This window comes from Carassius auratus, chromosome 48 (assembly GCF_003368295.1).
Source record: "Carassius auratus strain Wakin chromosome 48, ASM336829v1, whole genome shotgun sequence".
NCBI lineage: Eukaryota > Metazoa > Chordata > Actinopteri > Cypriniformes > Cyprinidae > Carassius > Carassius auratus.
The window spans coordinates 7,836,137-7,857,640 of record NC_039290.1 but is presented as its reverse complement, the minus strand read 5'-3'; the positions used below and the strand labels follow the sequence as shown (position 1 = coordinate 7,857,640).

Here is a 21,504-nt window from a genome sequence, read left to right as displayed (position 1 = left end):
AATGCATCAGGACTTTTTCAAACAGGTGAGACGTGCAAGTATCAAACTTAGTTTTATTAATTGATACATTAAGTATCGTATGTACCTTTTACAAAGGTGTGTTTGAACTAAAAAACTGGTGTTTCCTTCAGGCTGTAAATCTGCTGAATATCAAATTGTACAATAGCTTTGTGTCTTTATTTCTCTTCTCTTTACTAAAGCTTTAGCGCTTTTTCCTATACCAACTGTATGCGTGTATGTGTATGTTAGACTAGTTTAAGTGTTTGTAGTTAATAAAGTCTTGTATCACACTTGAGGTTGTTCATTGTTTGCTCATAACTGAAGTCCCTAATCATGCAGATTTTAGCTACATGATCCGAGGAGTTTTGTACAGTAAGAAAGTTATTTTCCCTAAACTGGAACATTTTTAGAATTGACAGACCTTTGATACTGACAGGGTAAAGTAAATGCTTACAAGGGATCTAAATATTTATAATTAATCATAACTAGTTATGACTGATTACTCATATTTCCCCTTTGAGCTGATTCAATACATGTGTTTCTCGTGACTGATTGCGTCATGCTACGGCAGTATCTTTTTGAATGAGACATGATGTGCGCGCGTTAACGGAGCGGTAACATTTTAACCTGTAACATTTATCTCTACAGAATGGGTTCTCTTTCTGTGATTTAGAATAGCACCTGGGCAGAGAGATCTCCTCTAGTCCCCTCAACTCCTCCTCCCATCCGTGCCTCATTGTAAGCGGATCCTTAGGCAGCTGTGGGTTGCCCCAGTCATGCTTGTCCCACAGGTGCTGTACTAGTATCTTAACCAGGTAATGTAAGGGATAAGATAGCTAAGAGGATCATATTGGGTAGCGAGTACTCAGTAAATATGGTGCATTGTTGCTGGGTAAGGGCGCTGGCTTGATGCTTGTAACGCAGTTTGTCGGACCGTCAATGCTAGTACAGTCCAAGTGAAGACTTATGGATATCTTTGTTGGCTTTGACTGAGCCAGAGATCACAGGTACTGGAACTGGATTCAGCGGGGAGGTGAGTAATCTATGATGGACTGTTGATGGCCCACTGTCGAAGCTCGAAGACTCCAGTGGCTAAAAGTGTAAAATGTAAAATTATCTCTCAATTACCTCTCGAAAGTGGAGCAGGACTGCTAGCAGTGATGTGGCTAGTGTGGGTCCTGGTAGGAGGAACTCATTAAGTCTATGGCTTTCAAACTGGAAGAAGCCGTTATAGATGACCTGGTTCTTGTTATTGTGCTGCACCATATGACTCTGTGGAGCTATCCACATCTCTTGGTTCCAGCTCGGCCACATAACCTGCATCCTTCAGTCTGGTGATCTCGGCCTGGTAGGCATATGCTTTCTCTGGGTTCTCAAGCAGTCAACTCTTGACACTGCTAAGCTGAAGGATAAAAGCTTCCTTGGGCAGCGACAAGCGTGGCATTCTCTGCATACGAAGGAGCGGAGCAGTGTGGCATACCGCATAATACCTTCCACTTCCAATCACACAGTCTTCTGCAGGAGTATGATGGCATTTATATCTATTTTGGATCATATCAATGCAGTAGGTAATCACATCCATCTGCCATAGTCTCTCGACATGAGCAAACAAGTCTGTGTTGGGGAGAACATATGTAAAGAAGCACTGGTGTGTGTTGATCTCACAACAAACCTCATGAGTAGGAACTTGAAGAGTCCATCCAAGGCAGGTCTTGACTGCTGCAGGACCCCCTGGTAGGCCTAACTGGACTGGTTCAACGGGTGTGATGAGATGTGAGCAATTTGACCCATTCAGCAACACTGGCTGCACTGGCCTCCCATCTGCTGCAATGGGAGGTCAGCTAGATGTCTGTTTCATATCTGTAAGAAAGCCACTGGATTGGTCTGCTCAACAAAGCCTAGTCTCTCAACTGTAAATGCAAGCTGAAGGAGGTATTTCTTGTAGGGATGAGACACAAGTGATACTGTGAAGGAGACATCAAAGATGCACCCCAAGATGCACTTGCTGATCTTATCTAACTGTAAGGACAGTAGGCACCTGACTTCTCTCTGTTCCTGACCGAGCTGGGTCTGGACTCTGGAGTGGCCGCTCTACATTCACTGTCAGCATTGGGCTTCTCAGCACCCAGCAGGATGCTTGTAGATCTGCCTGGAGGCTTGGTGTCATGACAACCTTCTGTTTTCCTGGTAGGTAAGGGTGTAGCATACATGACTGATTTGGCCGTGTCATCTTGGATCTTAAGCAAATTCTCTAACCAGTTCCCAAAGTCGTGAAGAGTAGGAACTGTGATCCTATTTCCTTAAAGCTGATCTGGAGCTCATGTGGAAGCTTGCCTTGAAATCTGGACACATGTGAACCGCATTTTAATTCAGCTACTCCCTTTGAACCCAACTGCTCCAACATGTGCACTTGAAGGGCAACTTGGCTTGAGATTGAGACCTTCCAATACTTCAGCGATAGTCTGGAGGACAAGCTTCACAAGAGCTTGCATCGTGTCTGTATGGTCTCAAGTTACAGTAGGATTCCGCCACTAGCAAGACCTCTTCTAGCTCCAGATTATCAGTCTGGATCATCTGCTGGCAGAAGGTTCTATAGTGCCATCTCTAGTCTGGAAAACTGTATGGGGTCAGCTGCTGTCAGGCTAGGGATAGTAGGTTTTTGTCCTCGATATATCTGCTCTTGGACGTGCAGCATCTACATTCTATGCGTCCCCTGTGAGTTCTCTCTTTCTCTCTCTCTCTCTCTCTCTCTCTCTCTCTGAAGATGACTTTGTATGGGACCAGGCACACAGTATCATACTGTCCTGCTCCTGCAAGCTGGGCTGAATAGGTATATGACCTCTGAAGTGGTGCAGGATCAGCATGTGGGTCCTACATGAAATTGTAAGGTCCTCCATCTGTCTCGTCAGCTGCTTGCACTAGGAAGGTCGGGGTGGAGGAACTTTATCAGCATTCACCGCAGAACTTCTCTGACTACAGATGAATAGTGGCAGATAAATATGAGGGGCTGGTTCAGGTTTCACTGATCAACGAGGAGTCTCAAAGCTGGTGCTAAACTGCTGGATCTCCTGCTTCAGCAAAGCATTCTTCGTCTTGAGTCCTCACAGAATAGACAGACAGGATCCCTGGTATAATGTGGCTGTGAAGCTCATCATTGGCCCTCTTTATCTTGAACCACATAGACTTTATTTCAGACAACTGTTGGATTTGAAGGGGGTGCGTTTACCATGCTCTGGCGACACATCCAAATGGCTCTGGCCATACATCTTGGAGAACTGGATCATCTGCTTTTGAGAGCTGACTCTTTGGAGAAGACAATCTGGATGCGTTCTCTGACGTGGGTGCAGCTGCTTCCATTTCAGCTTCATTTAGATGTGTAGCTGATGGAAATCTCTTCAAAAGCCTGATCCGTGAACTTGATAGTATGCTAGATGTGCTGGCAGTCATATTTGTTGTCTAGGGTGGACAACAGGAGGATCTGACTCAGAACAGGATATCTTCTTTAAAGCACTGAATGCATCAAGAAGTGCTGCATGGGGTACGGAAATCTCGGTGCTCGGTGCTTTGGTTGTATAGGATAGTATTTATTTAAGGACAAGAACTCCAAGGCTCTCAAATTGTAGTGAAAAGTTCAAAAGCCTTTATTGCATCACTGGCTTTATACATTAAAACTCTTTAGGTGAGAGGATGTCTTCTTTTTATGGTGATTCACTGGTCTGCTATCCACTCATGAATGCAGCACGAGGGCACAATAAAATGCCAAGACTCATACTAAGCAGATGATTGTCAAACCGTTGCATAACACACACACACACACAATAATAAGGTTAATATTCAATAATAACAATATACACTTAAGCATCTCAAAACAAGAAACATCACAGAAACACTCACGAATACACCGAATCATATAGTTAATACAGGCAAAGCTATGCTAACTGGCTACTCCTTAAAGGGGTCAAAAAAAGTTTTTTTTTGTGGATTTGGTGTAATTAAATGTATTTATGTTGTTTAAAAAACATAATTTTTCACATACAGTACATTGTTTCTCCTTTATGCCCCGCCTTCTGAAACAAGTCGTTTTTTTACAATGCCTACTGGTCTGAAAAGCGAGGTGCGCTATGATTGGCCAGCTATCCAGTGTTTTGTGATTGGCTGAATGCCTCAAGCATGTGACTAATATGTTATGCCCCTCACCATACTGTGATGACTTGTGTCCTGGCTGGACAAGACAAAAAAAAAAAAGACATTTGTTGCATCCAGTCGGGACATAAATATTGATGAATATTGATAAATGATTTACACTGTATTATTACGCATTGTGTTGAGCATCGCGCTGCATGAACATAAACATAAATCCATGTCTGCATTTGTGATCCGCTCAAAACTCAAGTAAGTTTGAATCATCAGTGGAAAATCCTTTAAATATGTAAATGTACTTGCATACTGTAAGTCAGAAGCACCAGACTGTCCTTGGAAGTATAGAACTGTTCCACTTTATAAAAACAGACACCGGTTTCATGAGTTTGCCTTGCAGATAGTAAAACAAGAAGAAAAGTATGCATATTTGGCATGTTGGCCAGGGAGAGGGCCTAGAGCTCAGCATCGGCCTCAATGCTGAGCGCTTCCCCCCGGAATTGGTCAACAGTGAGGAGTCGGAGTGGTGGGGGAATGCTGCAAGACTAAAGAGAATGAAGGTGACGCTGCTATTATTATTTATAATGGTTTCTCTTGTGGTGGTTGGATAGAGGATGTGATTACTGGTGGTGAATTGGCCGCATTGATTATCTGCGCATACTCCTCCAGAAATCTTATAAAACATCAAGTTGTAGGAAACGGTCCTCATCCTCCGTAAAATGCATTGCACACATATTTGGGTTGAACTGTTCCGGGAAACAGTGTTGTAATAACTTATCAACTGATTTCTAGTTGGGTTCATATTTGGAAGGCCAAACAAAATGCAAAAGGCAACAGCAAGAATAAAAGTTACGCCTTCTTTTTTTGTGTGAACATTTGGGCAGTATTTTGCAAATCTTCCCACATCGTGATGTAGACATTTTGGGTGTGTTAGAACGAGCTGTTTTAGGGGGGCGTGGACGAGTTTTAACTTTTATAAAGAATATCTCTTTGGAACTGAGACTTTAGTCTTTGCAACTCTACAGATCTTCTTTATGCACCAAGAGCTTGTAACACACCAAAAAGAAAGGAAAACTTGAAATTGCATCATCCTAAGTAGTTTACCCAAAAATGAAAATTAGCCCATGTTTACAGGAGCAAAGGAAGCAAAGTTTCCTTACTTTCGCAAAGGAAAACTAGTCCCCTCTTTGCTTATATCATAGACATTTTTCTTTACAAATCCTCTATTTGTACTTTTAATTCATGACCAGTGTTTTTTGTTCTCTCCTCTCTGCTTCCACATTCGTCACTTCTCACCAGCGCATGCTCCTCCCATATGTCCTACATCATCCGCCTGGAATGATGTGCATAGGACAGTTACAGGAAGTGACAGAAAAGTGTTTAAGTTTTTAAATATGTATATTTTTTATTACAGCAATGCAAGGAATCTCCTTCTGGCTGCTGAGTGCCTTACTTAAGCTTGGAAGATCAAATACATTTTTTAATATGACTCCGACCGGATTCCTCTAAATGAAGAATGTCATGTAGGATGCCTTGAGGGTAAGTAAATTATGGGCTAATTTTCATTTTTGGGTGAACTAACCCTTTAATCGGTACAAGAATAACAGCTGATCACTCAATAATAACAGAAAATTTATAGACAGCGATTACTTCACATGTACACACATTGTAACCCAGTATAAAGTCAATGTCTTGAAAGAAAAACTGATTGTACTAGAATACAGCTGCCAAACTCTCCATCTCCACACGTCGCTGCGTCTCTCTCTCTAACCTGCGATATGGCTCCACCTCCAGTGGTGACATTTCAGCCATGCTGAACACCCCGATTGGTCAGAATTATCCAGGACTTAAGAGACAGCCGAGCCTTTTGTACAGATACATTCAGCTATCTTTTGCTGCAGTGGCATGTTGATTTTTTTTTCCTTGTAAATTAATTTCTTATATTTTTCAAAATAATGCAGATATGTGTATAATATTATCAGGAATACATGAGTTTCCATTTTTATTGCTTATTTATTGAACATTATCTTAAAGCTGATGTATGTAATTGTTCAATCATGTTCTTTTTTTTTCCCTTTATTTTTTCAATTCTGTTTGGGTACAATAATGGTGCACACCTCAGTATGCATCTGGAGTGAACTACTGTTTTATGCAATCTCCTATTAGTCCTCATACACTTGGTGCATATTAATAAAGGTCAAGATTTGGCTGATTAGCATTGTGCCTGCCACTGGAAAAAAATAGGAATACTAACAGATTCTCAAGTTTTTATATTTACCTCCTTGCATACTATACCAACCAGGTTATCACGTTTGGTCCACCGGCTATAGAGTGCTTTTATCCTGTAAGCTTTTAAAAATATTGTAACAAAAAGAATTTGAATAATAATTAAAATTCCATGTCAAAACTATCCATCACATTAAAATAAAATATGCTTGGAACCACAATTATTTGGACAATTGTATTATTGGAACTATGTAGTTGTTTATAAAATGTGTTATGAGTTAGTGATTTTGCTTGTATTGTATTTTGCCCAGGTTGATGATAAAGACATGAGGGTAGCCAAAACATTACCATATAAAAGTGCAAGTTTTCTACTTTGGGGGGGGGGTGATAAGGGTAAATGTGTAAGTGGTTTGAATACCAGCCAGGTGCAAGAACACCTGATGCATCCAAAGAATAAGCATTTATAATTAAACTATAGTGATTTGTTAGACATTTGTTTCAGCACAAAGTTACATTGTGATTTACAAAGTTCAGAAACATGAGACTCAATTGTTTACACATTTTATTTATTACCTTTTTTCAAACATGAATATTGGTGTTACCCATTTGTTTCGGACCCCTATAACTGGAACAGTAGCTTGATAAAACTAGACGTTAATTTAGTGACCACCATTTTAATTGATAATGGATTGTTCATGGCAGGTAAAAGTAAAGTCACCTTTATTTATATAGCACTTTTAACAATAAAAATTGTAACAAAGTAACAAAGGTACAGCTTCCTCTTGTTCTCCATCCATTTATTCAGACATCCAATCACTGTGTCAGAATCAACAGTGATCTTGAACACCCAGGGACCTAAGTTCACTGCAAGACATCTGTGTTCTGAAGTTTCATCCCACTAAACCCCACCAGCTGATTCTCTGATTTTAATCCTGACCACAAACCTTCACTGAGCCTTGCAGCTCAATCTCTTATGAAGTTTCCACTTACATTCACTGTCATCTTAGTATTTAGTGGTGAAGCATACTGAGTGGGAAAAAAATGTTTGGAAAATGTTTAGTTCTCGAATTTCATCTGGAATTCGTCCAACATGCCACAGACTTGAAGCAAATAAGGATCAGGGACTGTACCAAAACATTCTGCATGAAATCTATAATCTGCAACCATACTTATAACAAGGCTGTATTGAGTTATCTTGTTTTAACAAGAAATATGAACATTTTAAACATTTGTTTGATTTGTCTCTATAATTTGCAGACCGTCACGTGCTTGTACACTAGCATCCAAGCTGATGACAGTAAGTCACCTACCTGTTGTCCAACGTTCAGAGACTTTACGTTATAGCAGTCGACATTCGTGTTAAATCCTTTCAAGCATTTAATCTCTCACTCATGCACATTATTTTACATCGTCAGGATGCCTTAATAATCTAATTAAGGACATGATTAATTAAGGACAGTGAGTGCGCGCTGTTGATATAGAATAGATGAATTTAACATCACAACTCTTCTTCTACAGGGCTCTTCATAAAATCCCACGCAGGATGAAATGTTGCAAAATGCGGTTTTTCAGTGCCCAATAACCACTCTGAATATGTTAATAAAAAAAGCTTTAATTTCAAATTACATTTGGTTTGTATTTACTTTGCATTTATAGACGACTTGACTGAGAAAAACAACTTTTATCCAAACAAGAAGAGGTCTTTAAACATACCAATTAAATAAATAAAACCAATCAGAGGACTGGAGGCTCACACATTTAGCATAGTTAAAATGTTTATTTGGGACTCAGGGTAGAATGGTTTTATCTGATGACCGGTCCACCCTTTTGTATTGCTCTAAACTGAGTAATGTCATGATAGGATTATCCATCGGTATGATTAGGTTTCACGAATTAAAGTATTTGAAACATTCTTATTTAAAAACGCGACATTTCAGAGTCTGGCATTCCTGGATTCAAATTAATCAAACATTTATTCAGAGGAAAAAAGTCCATACAGAAGAACAATCGAACTGGAACTACGAATGAATATTGTTATTTATTTCAGCAAGATAATGGAATAATAATAATAAAAAAAAACTTTATACTGTTTATAATATTTTTTTATCTCCAATGCACATGTTCTTTTGAACAGTTTAGTCGAACTGATCCAAGATATTTCACGTTCATGACTCCACAGATTATCACTGAAGTATAAGAAAGTTTTGAACTGTAACTGCAGTATTGTTCTGGTCTCTTTATACTGAAATTGAATCTAATGTTAAGAAACAAAAGTAAAGAAGTCCAGAAGATATGTTTTTACAAGTATGTAATATTTCAAAATATTGGTTGTAAATGAGAAAATGGGGATACTTAAAACACTGAAATTTAAATGATAAAATGCTGTTAAACTGGAGAGGTGATGAGTATCACTTAACGGTTTTAAGTTTAACCTCAGTCATCTATATAAGGTTTGTGAAGCTGCAATTTTAAAGCATTAGCTAAAAATAACACATTCAATGTTGCTCGTATAATCAAACTTAGAAACGGTGCAAAAGACAGCACAGAATTGTTGTTTGGATCAAGACGGACGGTTACAAAATTTGTCATGTACCTCTGAACGTGACCGTGTGGTTATAGTTGCCTTGATATAAAGAACTTGAAGTTACTTTTTTGAATTAGTTTTTGTGTATATATATATATATATATATATATATATATATATATATATATATATATATATATATATATATAAAACGTGTTTTAAAACCAGAAGGTAACATTTGTGCATTCTGTGATTTATTTTGTAAGAGGTGAAGGGGTCTTCTTGCGCGTTGTACTTGGCTGTCTGCTGTGAAAGACTTTGAACTTGAACTTTACTTGTTGTCCTTCTCCAGCTGAATATTAATCAAGTGTTTATCCATTTTATATCCGATTGTTTTAATTGCATATCTCAACGTATTAGAGGACAACTGTAGTAGTGAATTATTTAAAGCGTACTTTTTTAAATGCGTAATTTCTCCTTGACGTGCGTATAGGACACCTGTGGTGCATGCGGATTTGTTTCTATTTATGTGTAATATTTCAAACAATTGGTATATTTCATCATAACTTTTCCATTTTAACTTTATTTTCCTTTTGTACACCAACTTAGGTATCCAAAGAGTTACGTTTTATTTATTGCTCACTGACCGGGCTAAAATCTATACTTTCGTGCCAGTGTACTGATTGTGACCCACCAACTTTTTCTTTTTCCTCAATTATAAATCTGGAAATATGTGGATAGAATATGGGTCGGACATATAATGTATCGTAAGATCTTAAAAACGACATGACTTTAAGCACAATAATGTTTAGACTCGCTGTTCTAGTATAAATTATATTGTTTAGATTTTGAGAAAACAAAGATATTATATGATTTTTACTAATCTCTCGATTAGTAAAATTCCAGTAAGTTATTTTACGTATGTTAAAGATCATTTAAACTATACTTTTTAAATAAAAAATCCAATGCTCAAGCTTTTGTAGTAACCGAAGTCTGCATGTGCAGTGTGCGACCTTGACCTTCATCATAGCACGCTATGTTGAACTATGTAAAATGCAGAGAAGTTATTGTACATTTGGTTACATTTGCCTAGAAATACATTTAAAACTATCAAAAGCGATTTGTGTTATTTCTAAGACCGTTTCAAGTGCACTCTCTATTGGAGCGGTAACAATAACAAACCATCCGATTTCGTGTTGTCCCTTTGTAATTTAAATGTACTCACCAAAATGTAACAAAATATAGGACAGATAATCTACTGATTTCAGAAGTGAACCTGTTCCCATGTGTTTTAGGTCTGAATTTCTGATGTAGTTTGCACCTTTTATATAAAATATTTTGTGAACCCAATGTAACCCAACGTATCTGGATATAAAAGTTTTATTATTATTATTAAGCAATTTATTGTACTAAATATTGATGCAGTTAATTAGCATAAATAGAATGATAATGTTTAAATTATAAATGCGTGTCAAGGTATCAGTGAAAGCTCGAACTTTACCATGGAAGCTTAAGTTTAATTTACTCTTATAGCAAAAAAGAATGTTTGTCCAGTGTGATAAATTGAAGGTAAACAGGCTAAAATGACCACAACTTCTCATTATGTGTCCACATACTTTCCTGGGCACGCGGATGCGTCATATTTGTCCTTGAGAATCTGAGATATGGCTGAAAAACATCTTATTACTGCATGCTGATCGTGATGTTTTTTTTCCAGAGATTTACTGCAGAATGTCAGAATATGTCACATTTCAGATTTGTTATCGTTCATGTTTTATTGTACGTTAATTAGTACTTGCATGTTGTTATATATATATATATATATATATATATATATATATATATATATATATATATATATATATATATATATATATAAAACATAATAAAAATGATCATATTTTGCTTAGAACTGGACTCATTAAGCGGTTTTACATAACATATATTTACTCGATAAATAACAATAAAGTCTGAATTTACACATTCCCTTTGTTCCTGTTACGTATTTCCTCGATGATCACTGACTGTTTGAATGTTGGATCGTATGGTTTCGTCTTGAGTACTACTGAAGCTGCCCACTTCTTTAGCGAAATCCTGTTGTACAGCACATTACTTTGGTGTTCCTGCGTTTCCTGCGCATTTACTGAATATTATTATTTGCAATTTTTGTAATTAAGAACCAATATTAAACTTTGCTATTTAGATGCCAGATTTTTCAGAACTGTATCATGCCCATAGATAAATAACAAAAATTATATTATATTATTATATTCATGCAGTTATTTTGTGCAATTAAGTTTTATATATCAGAAATTATGCGATTATATTTTTCCAATTACATCTGAACGCCTTGTTAAATAATAAAAAACAACTGCTGTTAGTAGTAAGTTATTGGTGAAGTACAAGTTCTAGTTTTGCTGTTTATAGCTGTTGCTAAGGGAAAATAATAAAAACAGTCAAACTTTTAAAAAAAATCGCAGCTGTTGTAATTAACTGTTGCATGTGGTTGGAAAGAGGACGACACCATTCCTTCGTGTTTAAAATGTAAAAGTTTAATGGTTTTGGTCATTTGTTAAAATAAAGCTCAAGATAGACTATACGTGTTGCTTAAGTAGTCTAAACATAATCGTGTCATTCGATCAGTAGGTTACTATGTGTGTGTTTGTGTGTGTGTATATATATATGCCTTTTTTGTATAATACACCAGGGCCGGGGGTTTTGTAAATTCGACACTTGAAGTTAATTGATGTCTGCTGTTTGCTGTAGGCCTACTGTTTTGCTGCTTTTTTTTCTTAAAGATGTAATTATTCTTATATGATCCAAATTTGATCTCAATTTGAAACTTTCACGTAAAAGAAGAGCTTGAAGCATTACTTTTACCGAGCAATAATGAAATTTGTCCAAAATATTCCAGCTCACCAGTATATATGATTATGGTTCATTTTCAAATCCCACTTCTGGCGCGTGCATTTTGAGATATCAACTATAGCCTATATTCCGTTAGATACGGAGGAGATACGAAACATTTATTTGGCTTAAAAGTAAAGATGTCAAAAACCGAGAAAGTTGTACTTGGAGCCCTGCTGTCGCAATTAACATGCCTGCAGAGGAACTGACCGCCTCCTTTAACTTGAACTTGGACTTCCGACTAGACGTGTCTGAAAGTGGGGGAGACATTTTGTCTGCATAGACGCTCTGACAAACCGACCTAGTTGCCATTGCAATGCAGCCCCCTGAACCTAAAGATCTTACATTGGAAATATAAATAAGTAGAAAATACATGTTTAGGTAGAAGTTGACTTTGGTGAGCATGTGATGCGCACGTTTTTGACGTGCATATAATAACCTATGCAGTTTTTGATAAACATACACTCTCAGACATAAAGGTAGGCTACAAAAACTGTCACTGGGGCGGCACCTTTTCAAAATTTCCATGTTTGTACCTAAAGGGTCAGTTTTGGCACCTTAAAGGTAGGCTACTTGATAAGCAGTTTGGCATACATATAATACTCACCCTACCCCACACCCCTAAACCTAACCACTGCGTGTCATATACACGCCAAAGTCAATTCTGCGTAAATAGGACGCCAAACAGAAACCGAAAATCGTGCTATTGAAACGCACTCTGATATTGGGTTAGATTTATACCTTATTGCACCGATACTGAATGGACGTAGGCCTAGCCATATTCTGCTGAAAACTATGCGAGATTTAATACCGTTTTGTTTCTTCTCCAAAGGTGACGGTAGGCTATTTTTTCTGGAAGGAGAAGGAAGGTCAAAAGGAACTCGAGTTTGAGTTGCTTTATTTGGAACCACTGTTTATTCCTAATCTTTCGGCTATATTGCTTTTTCTTAGCTTAATTTTTTATTGAATTATATTGGAATGGGGTAGGCATATATAATTGTAGCACTGTGGAACTGCAGTGACATGATATATATTCATAACCGTTGGCACCGCACTCTGCAAGAGGTTTTTTTTTTTTTCATTTTTTTTTTCAGAGGAGAATCAATTCCTGAACAAGGCTTGCAGCAGTCCCACAATAATGTGCATGCAGAGGCAAAGCTGTAGCTCTAAAACGCCTGGAGCACTTTACAATTTTTTTAAAATATTATTTTATTTTATTTTTTTTAGATGATTTAGGCATAGAACAGGTTGCGTTTACATTTTCGAACAACTTTTTTTATTTTGTTCAATATACAGTGTACTGTATATGTAAGCATCGAGTAGTCTATTTTGGTGGGAAATGTATTTTATTTGTTAATAAAAAATTGATTGCTTTCTTTACATAAATTTTACCTGTAGAACAGGTTTTGTATAGCGAAGGTTGTAAGTACATTTAACTTACATCTTAGCAATTACACAAGTCCTTATAAATAATTACAATAAGGTGTAAAATAAGCAGCCGTGTTCAGATATTATATAGACATTTCAAAATAAAACAATTGTCTTTAAAGAGTATCGAGTGAGTGAATCTAATTTGTGATATACCCATCATAATGTCATTTTTGACTGACTAAACTACTGAACGAATGTGTGCACTGGAAACCAGAATAGAAGGCATATTTTAAAAGCGTCTAAGCGAGCCAGCTTTAACCAATGTATCGATTTTTCCCCGCTCCTTGACAACGTAAGACGCTCAGCCAAAACAATCCAGCTCCCAAATCCCTGAGAGACAGATTTCCTTGACTTTAACTTATAGGCAAGCAAAACTATATACTCTTGTGTTATACTTAAAATTAAATATATAATATAATAATGGGTATATGGATCAACTCAAGTTTGTGCTTTATAGAGTCTAACATTTATTATTCATGTTTTCATATCAGAAAATTTAATAAAATGATTAAAAAAAATTATTATCGTAACATTTGTGTATAGTCTGAATGTTTTTTCCATGAGGCAGGGTTAAAAAGTTCAAAAATGTATCATGCTTTCCATTCTTCATTTGTTTTCTGTTATATGTGGAGATGCCTAATAAATGTATAAATCTGAATGAAGAGTTGTGTAATAGAGAGATCTACAGAGAGACCGACAGGTATATGCCTGTATAGCCTACGTTCATATTTAAGCGCGTATAATAGCAGAGTAGTGAAAACAGACTAAAGTTTTGTTGTTAATATAACAGAAAATTAAAATATAGAAACATCCATTGATTTTTACCATCCGATAAAAATAACTGACAATCCAAGAATTTGCCAAGTGACAAGAAAATGAAAATCATTTGTGTGTGTACTTAACCATACTTTGGGGGAAAAATGTGTACCTAAAGTGAGCAAAACTTGAACACAAAATCACAACAACAAAAAAATGAATAATAATAAAAAAGACCAAATACATCCATTTGGGGACGTCCTCATTGTTAAAATGCAGAAAGTTTTCTGTAAGGGGTACGGTTAGGGATAGGGGTGTGTTTAGGTTAAAAAAAGTGTATAACTTATAGCTACGTGTGTGTGTAAATTATTGTCGCTTTTCGTGATGACGTCAATGATGACTAAACTAGACAATTGGTTCCTCTTTTTTTTATCTATATTTGACACATCTCAAAATGTAACTTCCCAGACAATGCTTTTCTTAGATTTTAGTCTTAAAGATCTCTTTAAGCCTTTTAATATTTTATTAGATATTTTAATATGTTTTATCATATTATTCCTTGAACTGGGGCAAAAAACATTAAAATGTGATTACGTACGTTTAAAAAAAACTCTGATTTCTGTTTTATTATGTATTTGGGACTGTTATTTAAGAAGCTGATAATTCAGTGTGCATTCCACCACAACGGCTATTTAATTGAGGCATGGAGATATGTATTTTAGTGTGCACCTGTGGTCTCTTTGCAACAGAAAAGTGAAAACATCGAAGCCAAAGACTAGAGAAAGCGATGGTTGTAACATAAGATTGAAACACGCAGAGATGTACCTATCTAGATGTACACAGTTTAAGGAAACTTTCAGTGTTGTTAAAATAAATATCTATTTTTAATATTTGAAATCAGTCGTACATTTGAAAATGGCTAAGTATTTTGTGATTTTTAAAAAGCAATGCAAAGAAGAAAGGTGCTTTGTCGCATTCCCAATCAGGCGCACGTGCACATAGAGACAAACTGACACAGACACGGGCACTCACTGGATCCAGTTCGACACTGTGCTCACAATTTTAAAGGCGCAGTGTGTTAATGCTCCCATTTTAGCGCTCTTACGGTTATTCAAACAATGCTCACTGATTTGACCGTAGACTTGCTAATGCGCAACTGTAATGTAGCTATATTGGATCTTGTAGGCTATTTCACAAAGAGTCGAAAATGTTCATATATTTTTATTGAGGGTGAAGTGTAATTTTAACTGATTTGCAAACATTTCCAAGCACAGTCAAATGAAGACTACACACCTGTAATAGAATGCGTAATGTCAAAGGAGAATTTAACGCCATTTCAAATAGTTTTATGAATATACATATTCAAACTTATTTTATTAAAACAGATTCATACGTGTGTTTTATATTAATATGTTCAACTTGTACATGAAGAAATAGCATAAGCACAACGTTGCTGCGTGTGAACTGCGACCTTGATATGAAATTAATCAAACATCGTGTAAATAAATGAAAAAATGTATTTACATTGACGAATAGATGTACTTTTTATATCTCTTGGATTTTGTTTTATTATAATAAGATATGAGTTGTGTTATACTTGTTCTAACATGCTTAGGGGATAGTTCCTGATATAATTGTTAGACATGTAGCCTACTTTTTGAAGTTATTTGCAATTGACAAATTAATCAAAGTGAGCACTTCAAAAAGATCACCCGAGGTCAAATGACTTTACCTCATGAGCTTTTTGCATCATACAGAAAAATAAGTTATCAAGTATTCGACCAAAACTCTTACTTTAATTTGTATACTTTCAAATCAATAATTTGCTAGATTGAGGAAGAAAATCTAAATAACTATATTTTGCGTTATATAAACATAAGTATATAGATTTTCTTTGTGTTTTTTTTTTTTTTTTTTTTTGACAAGCATGGTTCTTATAGAGCAACACGTTTAAATAATGTCAACAAATCTGCACAATATAAGTCAGACGAGTTAGAAGTTACATAATTAACATGTCATACAGAGGAACACTTCGCAGAAATGCAAGAAGAAGAATGCAGATTCACCGGAATGGGATTTCTGCATCGTTAGTAGTATTTGTCTTCCTACTCGTAACAGTTTAACATTTGCCGGTGCACTTTAAAAAGTAGAAATGACTTTGGGAACCACTTGGATTGTTTACCAGTTTCTTTTCCGTTTTCCCAAGTTGTATCTCAAAGCCTTTCAAGCTACAGCGAGTTTGCATGCATACGAGAGTGAAGTTCATTCTTGTCTGTCTAGACTCTGATTACGACCCTGTTTGTCTGGGTTTTTTTTTTTTTTTTTTTTTTTTACCTTGACCTTGGACTTCCATGCAGCTGCCATTTGTAAGATTTCTCCATTCTTCAGTCCGTGAAGCCAACGATGAATTTATCTTTGCAAATAGGAATAATCAATGAACTCCTCAACATTATATCTATAACGCACATAACACACAACACTCTCTAAAATGTAAAAACTGTTCAGATTGTGTAATACTCAAAGACCGTCTCTGTTTCGTCGCTACACAATTGAAACTAATAACAAGAGGAATGTTTTAACAGGGTATGGGACTCTTATTCATTCCTCATGAAACGTTGCATTGTAAATGTACAACATCAGACCGGAAGAAAATCTTATCAAGTGGCTATGCATTCTTTCTTGTCGTGGCACAAGCTGGAATTGATTAAATGTATACTACATTCTAGTGTTCAAATAAGAATACAAATGCAGCATATAATAATATACATTTACCATTCAACTTTGGTAAAATTTTGTAACATAGGTCAGTGGAAACGAGTGATGTTAATAAAGAATGTCTAAATGTATCCATACTTAAATTTCAAAGGTTTTTTTGTCAGATATTTTGCAGATTTTCATTGCTTTATTTGATGATCTCATATTAAATTGCATACGCGTATTTAAATGTTGGAGGGAAGCCTATATATGGAAAATAATAATTAAAACAACTCTTAAAACTGCAGATGTGTAACTGAATATGTAGCCAAATTATTTCATAACAGTGCGACAGAAACATACACATAGATGAAAAACTATTTACAAAAGAATCATCAGCTTACGCCATTAGTTTCATAATGGAAATTATATGAAATAACATGATAGATCACACTTATGCTTGCACTGTTTAGGATGTTTTCAGTCGGTTTGTAGTGTTTTTGCATTTTTGTTTGCATATTACTATAGATATTTGTATTATTTATTTTTAGATTCCCCCCCCTAACATTTGTTACAGCAAAGCAGTCGTTCGTATATTAAACAACGCAATATTTTCCCCTCAAATGCAGTCGGAAGTGAATCATTGACGTTGCGAACAGTTGCTTTTATTATAATAAAATAACTGAAGAATAACTAAATTCATACGATTTCTATCATGCATAATTTTCTCATGCTATTCGTTTTCTGTAAAACTGTTCATGAATGTATGCACGTTTCTTTGTATGCTTGTATATTTATGTTTGTTTTAATGTTGTTACTGATTTACTGCGTTTCAGATTGTAGATAATGAAGGGTAAATTAATTAACTGTGCGCATGGCCAAGTGCTCAGACATTTGTCGGCCGAATTGTTGAGGTTGTTTTCGTTCCCCCTTAGCTTAAAGCCTTCCCCTTTAAGAACAGCTATCTCCAACTCTCTTAGCCAATGACTAGGCACCGAAAACCTTAGAAGAAGCCAGGCGTGAAACGTGAGCCAGTAGTTGTTTAAAGGGATTATTATTCCCACCCACAACCCAGTCTCTTTGGGATAGTTAGCATATCACGTGCCTGCGCTTTAATGAACTGGACACGTGGGTGCGCATGCGCATAAGTGAAATGTAGTTGGAAATGAGGTATCAGTCTTGGAGTAGGCGACTTTTAAAAAGCATCGGCAGCCCGTGATATGACGACTTCGCTGGTCCTGCATCCACGCTGGGCGGACACCTTGATGTACGTGTATGAAAAAAGCCCGAATGAAAATATTCAGAATAAAAACCAAATTATGGAAGGATTGAGCGGGAATTGCCCTGCGACTCATTGCAGGGAACTGATCTCACACCCCGCGCTGGGGCGGCATTCCGGCACCATAGCGACTCACCAGGGATCCGTGTACTCGGATATATCCTCCCCTGAAGCTGGGCGACAGTGCCCCGCTCCACAGACGTCATCTAGCGCCTCTCTGAGTTACGGCTACCCCTTTGGAAACCCTTACTACGGTTGCAGATTATCTCACTCGCACAATGTGAACTTGCAGCAGAAACCATGTTCATACCATCCCGCAGACAAATATGCCGAGACGAGCAGCGCCTTGCCCACGGAGGAGCTCTCCAGCAGGGCAAAAGAGTTTGCTTTCTACCCGAGTTTTGCCAGCTCGTACCAGACGGTTCCGGGATATCTAGACATGTCGGTGGTCCCCAGCATTAGTGCGCATCCAGAGCCACGTCACGATGCATTGATCCCCATGGAGGGCTATCAACACTGGGCTCTGTCGAATGGCTGGGACGGGCAGGTGTACTGTTCAAAGGAGCAAACACAGTCTTCTCATCTTTGGAAATCTCCGTTTCCAGGTATGTCTTGCCATAGTTGTGAAACCATGAAAGTATGGAAAAATGCATATGTATTAAAGGGATGATACGACCTCCTGGTATTTAATTATATACTTTTCCACAACTGTAAACTGAACGTGCATTAATGCTATGTATAAAAAGATATTCTTCAGAAAAATTAATCAGTTGATAAGAGCGTTAAAATCATAACTCTATAAAATGGATTAAGATTGGGCATCCAGAAGGTCTGCATGAACCTGCCAAATGTGTCAATGTTTTTCTATTCGTTTTAGACACGTGTCAGTCGGTAAATGTTCAATTGGCTTTCCTGAACAAGAATTTGATCGAATCCTAAACTCAACAAGTTTCAACAAGGCTGAGTTTAGTTCGCCTAGAATGTGCGTTTTATTTACAACGTCTTACATAAAATAGAACAATGTTTGAGGGACGTATCTGGTTACAGGGGTTAGTGATATATTAACTCGAATATTATTGAGTCACAGGATTCTTAAGCTAGGAAAGTCACGCAGTTTGAAACTGGGGTATGGCAATACTGTCTACCTTTGCTCCTCCCGTATGATAATACAGAAGGTCCTTATTTGTACCATGCATATAAATCTTTGTCAGCAGTGATCGGGAGTGGTGCCCCGCAATCTGTTATGGAAATTTTGCAAATGCCATGGTGCAGCATTTTCTCCTCATAAAGCATCTGACATTCTGTAGTCAAGTTATTGATTTTAGCTGTGAGCAAAAATATTGCATATGATGCAAATGTCAGCTCAGTCATTCAGTATTGCTCTTCAGCAGTGGCAAATCAAAATGACCAGTGCTATGTAAGTATTTACTGTAATTTCAGATCTAAAGTAAATATAGGCTACTTATAGTGTTTATAGTGAATTGTCACCACCATCACGCCTCTGACCCGTTTAGCAACCCTCCCCCCCCAGAGGTCACATACACAAGCCATATATTAAAATAACCACAAATAAGAATTTAACAAACAGCTTGTTTAATGAAAAACTTATAGTGCTGTTTTCGTGCATGCCCCAAACCAGTTCTTTACAGTTTCTTCAAGTGTGTTTGTGGCCGCTAGACTATAATTCGTGGCTGACGGAAGGGCAGTGGACATGCTTCTGTCTAAAACATTGTTTACTAACAGGGAAAATCCTAGAATACATCTGAATGTGTGCTTCAGCTGCCAGAATAGCCTAATATCCTTCACCTTATTTTTCCTTTACCTTGCTACAGTCAGGTAGTGTTTAAAAAATGTTGCTGTCGTTAGTACTGAGTTATAAAACACATTATAATTAAGGTACACGTGATTTTACATAATGGTATACTGTATTATAACTGACAAACAATTGTCAATACGACCCACAATCCTGGGTTTTAGCAAGATTTTGTCTTTTCACAAACCCCATCCATCCAAACTTTAATCGAGAAAGATTTAGTTAGCCTGTCTGTATATTAAAAACCTGTTCTGTTAGGCTACTCCAATGCTTGTATATAATTTCAGATTCAATAAATAAAGTAGCTCACAAAAGGAACACAGCTGCCTCTTTGTTCATTTGACAATATTGCCCCCAGATATTTAAATAATTTGGCTAAACAATTTAATAATTAAATAGATAACTCGTAGCGTTTCCCCAAAGCGACCCACAATTTCATAATCTTTCATTTGCGTCTAATTGGGCACAACAGGTTATACTAATGTTTTATGTATGTTTTGTTTTAGATGTTGTTCCGTTGCAGCCAGAAGTCAGCAGTTATCGTCGAGGGCGCAAAAAGCGTGTTCCTTACACCAAGATACAACTAAAGGAACTGGAAAAAGAGTATGCAGCAAGCAAGTTCATCACCAAAGACAAGAGACGACGCATCTCTGCGACAACCAACCTCTCAGAACGCCAAGTTACTATTTGGTTCCAGAACCGCAGAGTGAAGGAGAAAAAGTTTGTCAGTAAATCAAAGACTAATAATCACATGCATACTTGATGTAGTTTCGTTTTGTATTCCAGCGTATACCCTTGCGTCCAGAAAGTCTGATATTTACCTCTGTCGAAATCATGAATGAAGACCATCCGTGCAGCCTCAAGCCTAACCTGTCTTCTTTTACTTTATTTAATTTAAATCATGCACACAATACCATAACCGCTCACTCTTTGGCTTTTTGGGCATATGATACAAAACTGTGAAAATACAGAAAAAAAGAAAACATTTAAACTTCGTCCTTTTGTATGAATGTACATATATAAATAATAAATATTTAAAATGACACAAATATCAAAGAGACACATGGTTTACGTGAATCTGAAAATAAAGCGGGAAGCGTCCCTTCTGCATCTCTTCCTGAGTGCGTCAAAGCCAACCAGCCAGCAGAAAACACTGAGGTGCTCAACACACAAGAGAAGAGGGAGAGAAACAAACAAAAAATCTGTGGGACACTTTGGTTGAATCAAGACTTGTATAAACTCTCGAAAGGCTGCAGCAAATGTTGAACTGGATCACGAACAGAAACGTTATTTGTTTTGACAAATATTTTGCTAGAATGAGCCTTCGAGACCTCAAAAGCTATTTGGATCACTGTGGGATACATTGCTTTTTAATGCCGAGGGTAAACCAGGCTGCTAATGTTAACTGTACAGAATAATGCTTCTATTATTTAATTTAGATTTCGCGGATGACAGGTCTGTAAAAAAGGAATGTTTCAAGATCATTTGTTTCTGTCCCTGTTAACAGTGAAGGATATGACTCTCCCATGCAACTGGAATGATTGTAAGCATTTAAAATCATTTAGTATTAAACATTAATGCACAACCTTTTTGTTTTTATATAAAAATATATATCGTAAAGCATTGGAGCTGTTCACACAACTTGTCTGTATCTCTTTTCGTGCAGTATGTTAACTGTATTGTGGTGTTCAATTCCCAAAGTACTGAATTGAGACATATTTCATAAATAAAAATGAC

The 21,504-nt window shown here is 36.8% G+C and overlaps 1 protein-coding gene across 1 annotated transcript; it reads left to right on the top strand.

Annotated features, from left to right (window-relative positions):
- Positions 1–17,789: 17,789 nt before the first annotated feature.
- On the top strand, positions 17,790–21,495 carry LOC113065711 (homeobox protein Hox-C13a-like). Its single transcript, XM_026237186.1, has 2 exons — positions 17,790–18,559; positions 20,274–21,495. Exons 1-2 carry the CDS (start codon positions 17,896–17,898, stop codon positions 20,528–20,530), a joined length of 921 nt encoding a protein of 306 aa, XP_026092971.1. The 5' UTR covers positions 17,790–17,895; the 3' UTR covers positions 20,531–21,495.
- The last annotated feature ends 9 nt before the right edge of the window (positions 21,496–21,504 follow it).

Excerpts from the sequence above, each read along its gene's own strand:
- LOC113065711 (XM_026237186.1), top strand. The coding sequence starts at position 17,896 with ATGACGACTTCGCTGGTCCTGCATCCACGCTGGGCGGACACCTTGATG. Across the intron at positions 18,560-20,273 it reads TTGGAAATCTCCGTTTCCAG|ATGTTGTTCCGTTGCAGCCA; the intron begins GTATGTCTTGCC and ends GTTTTGTTTTAG.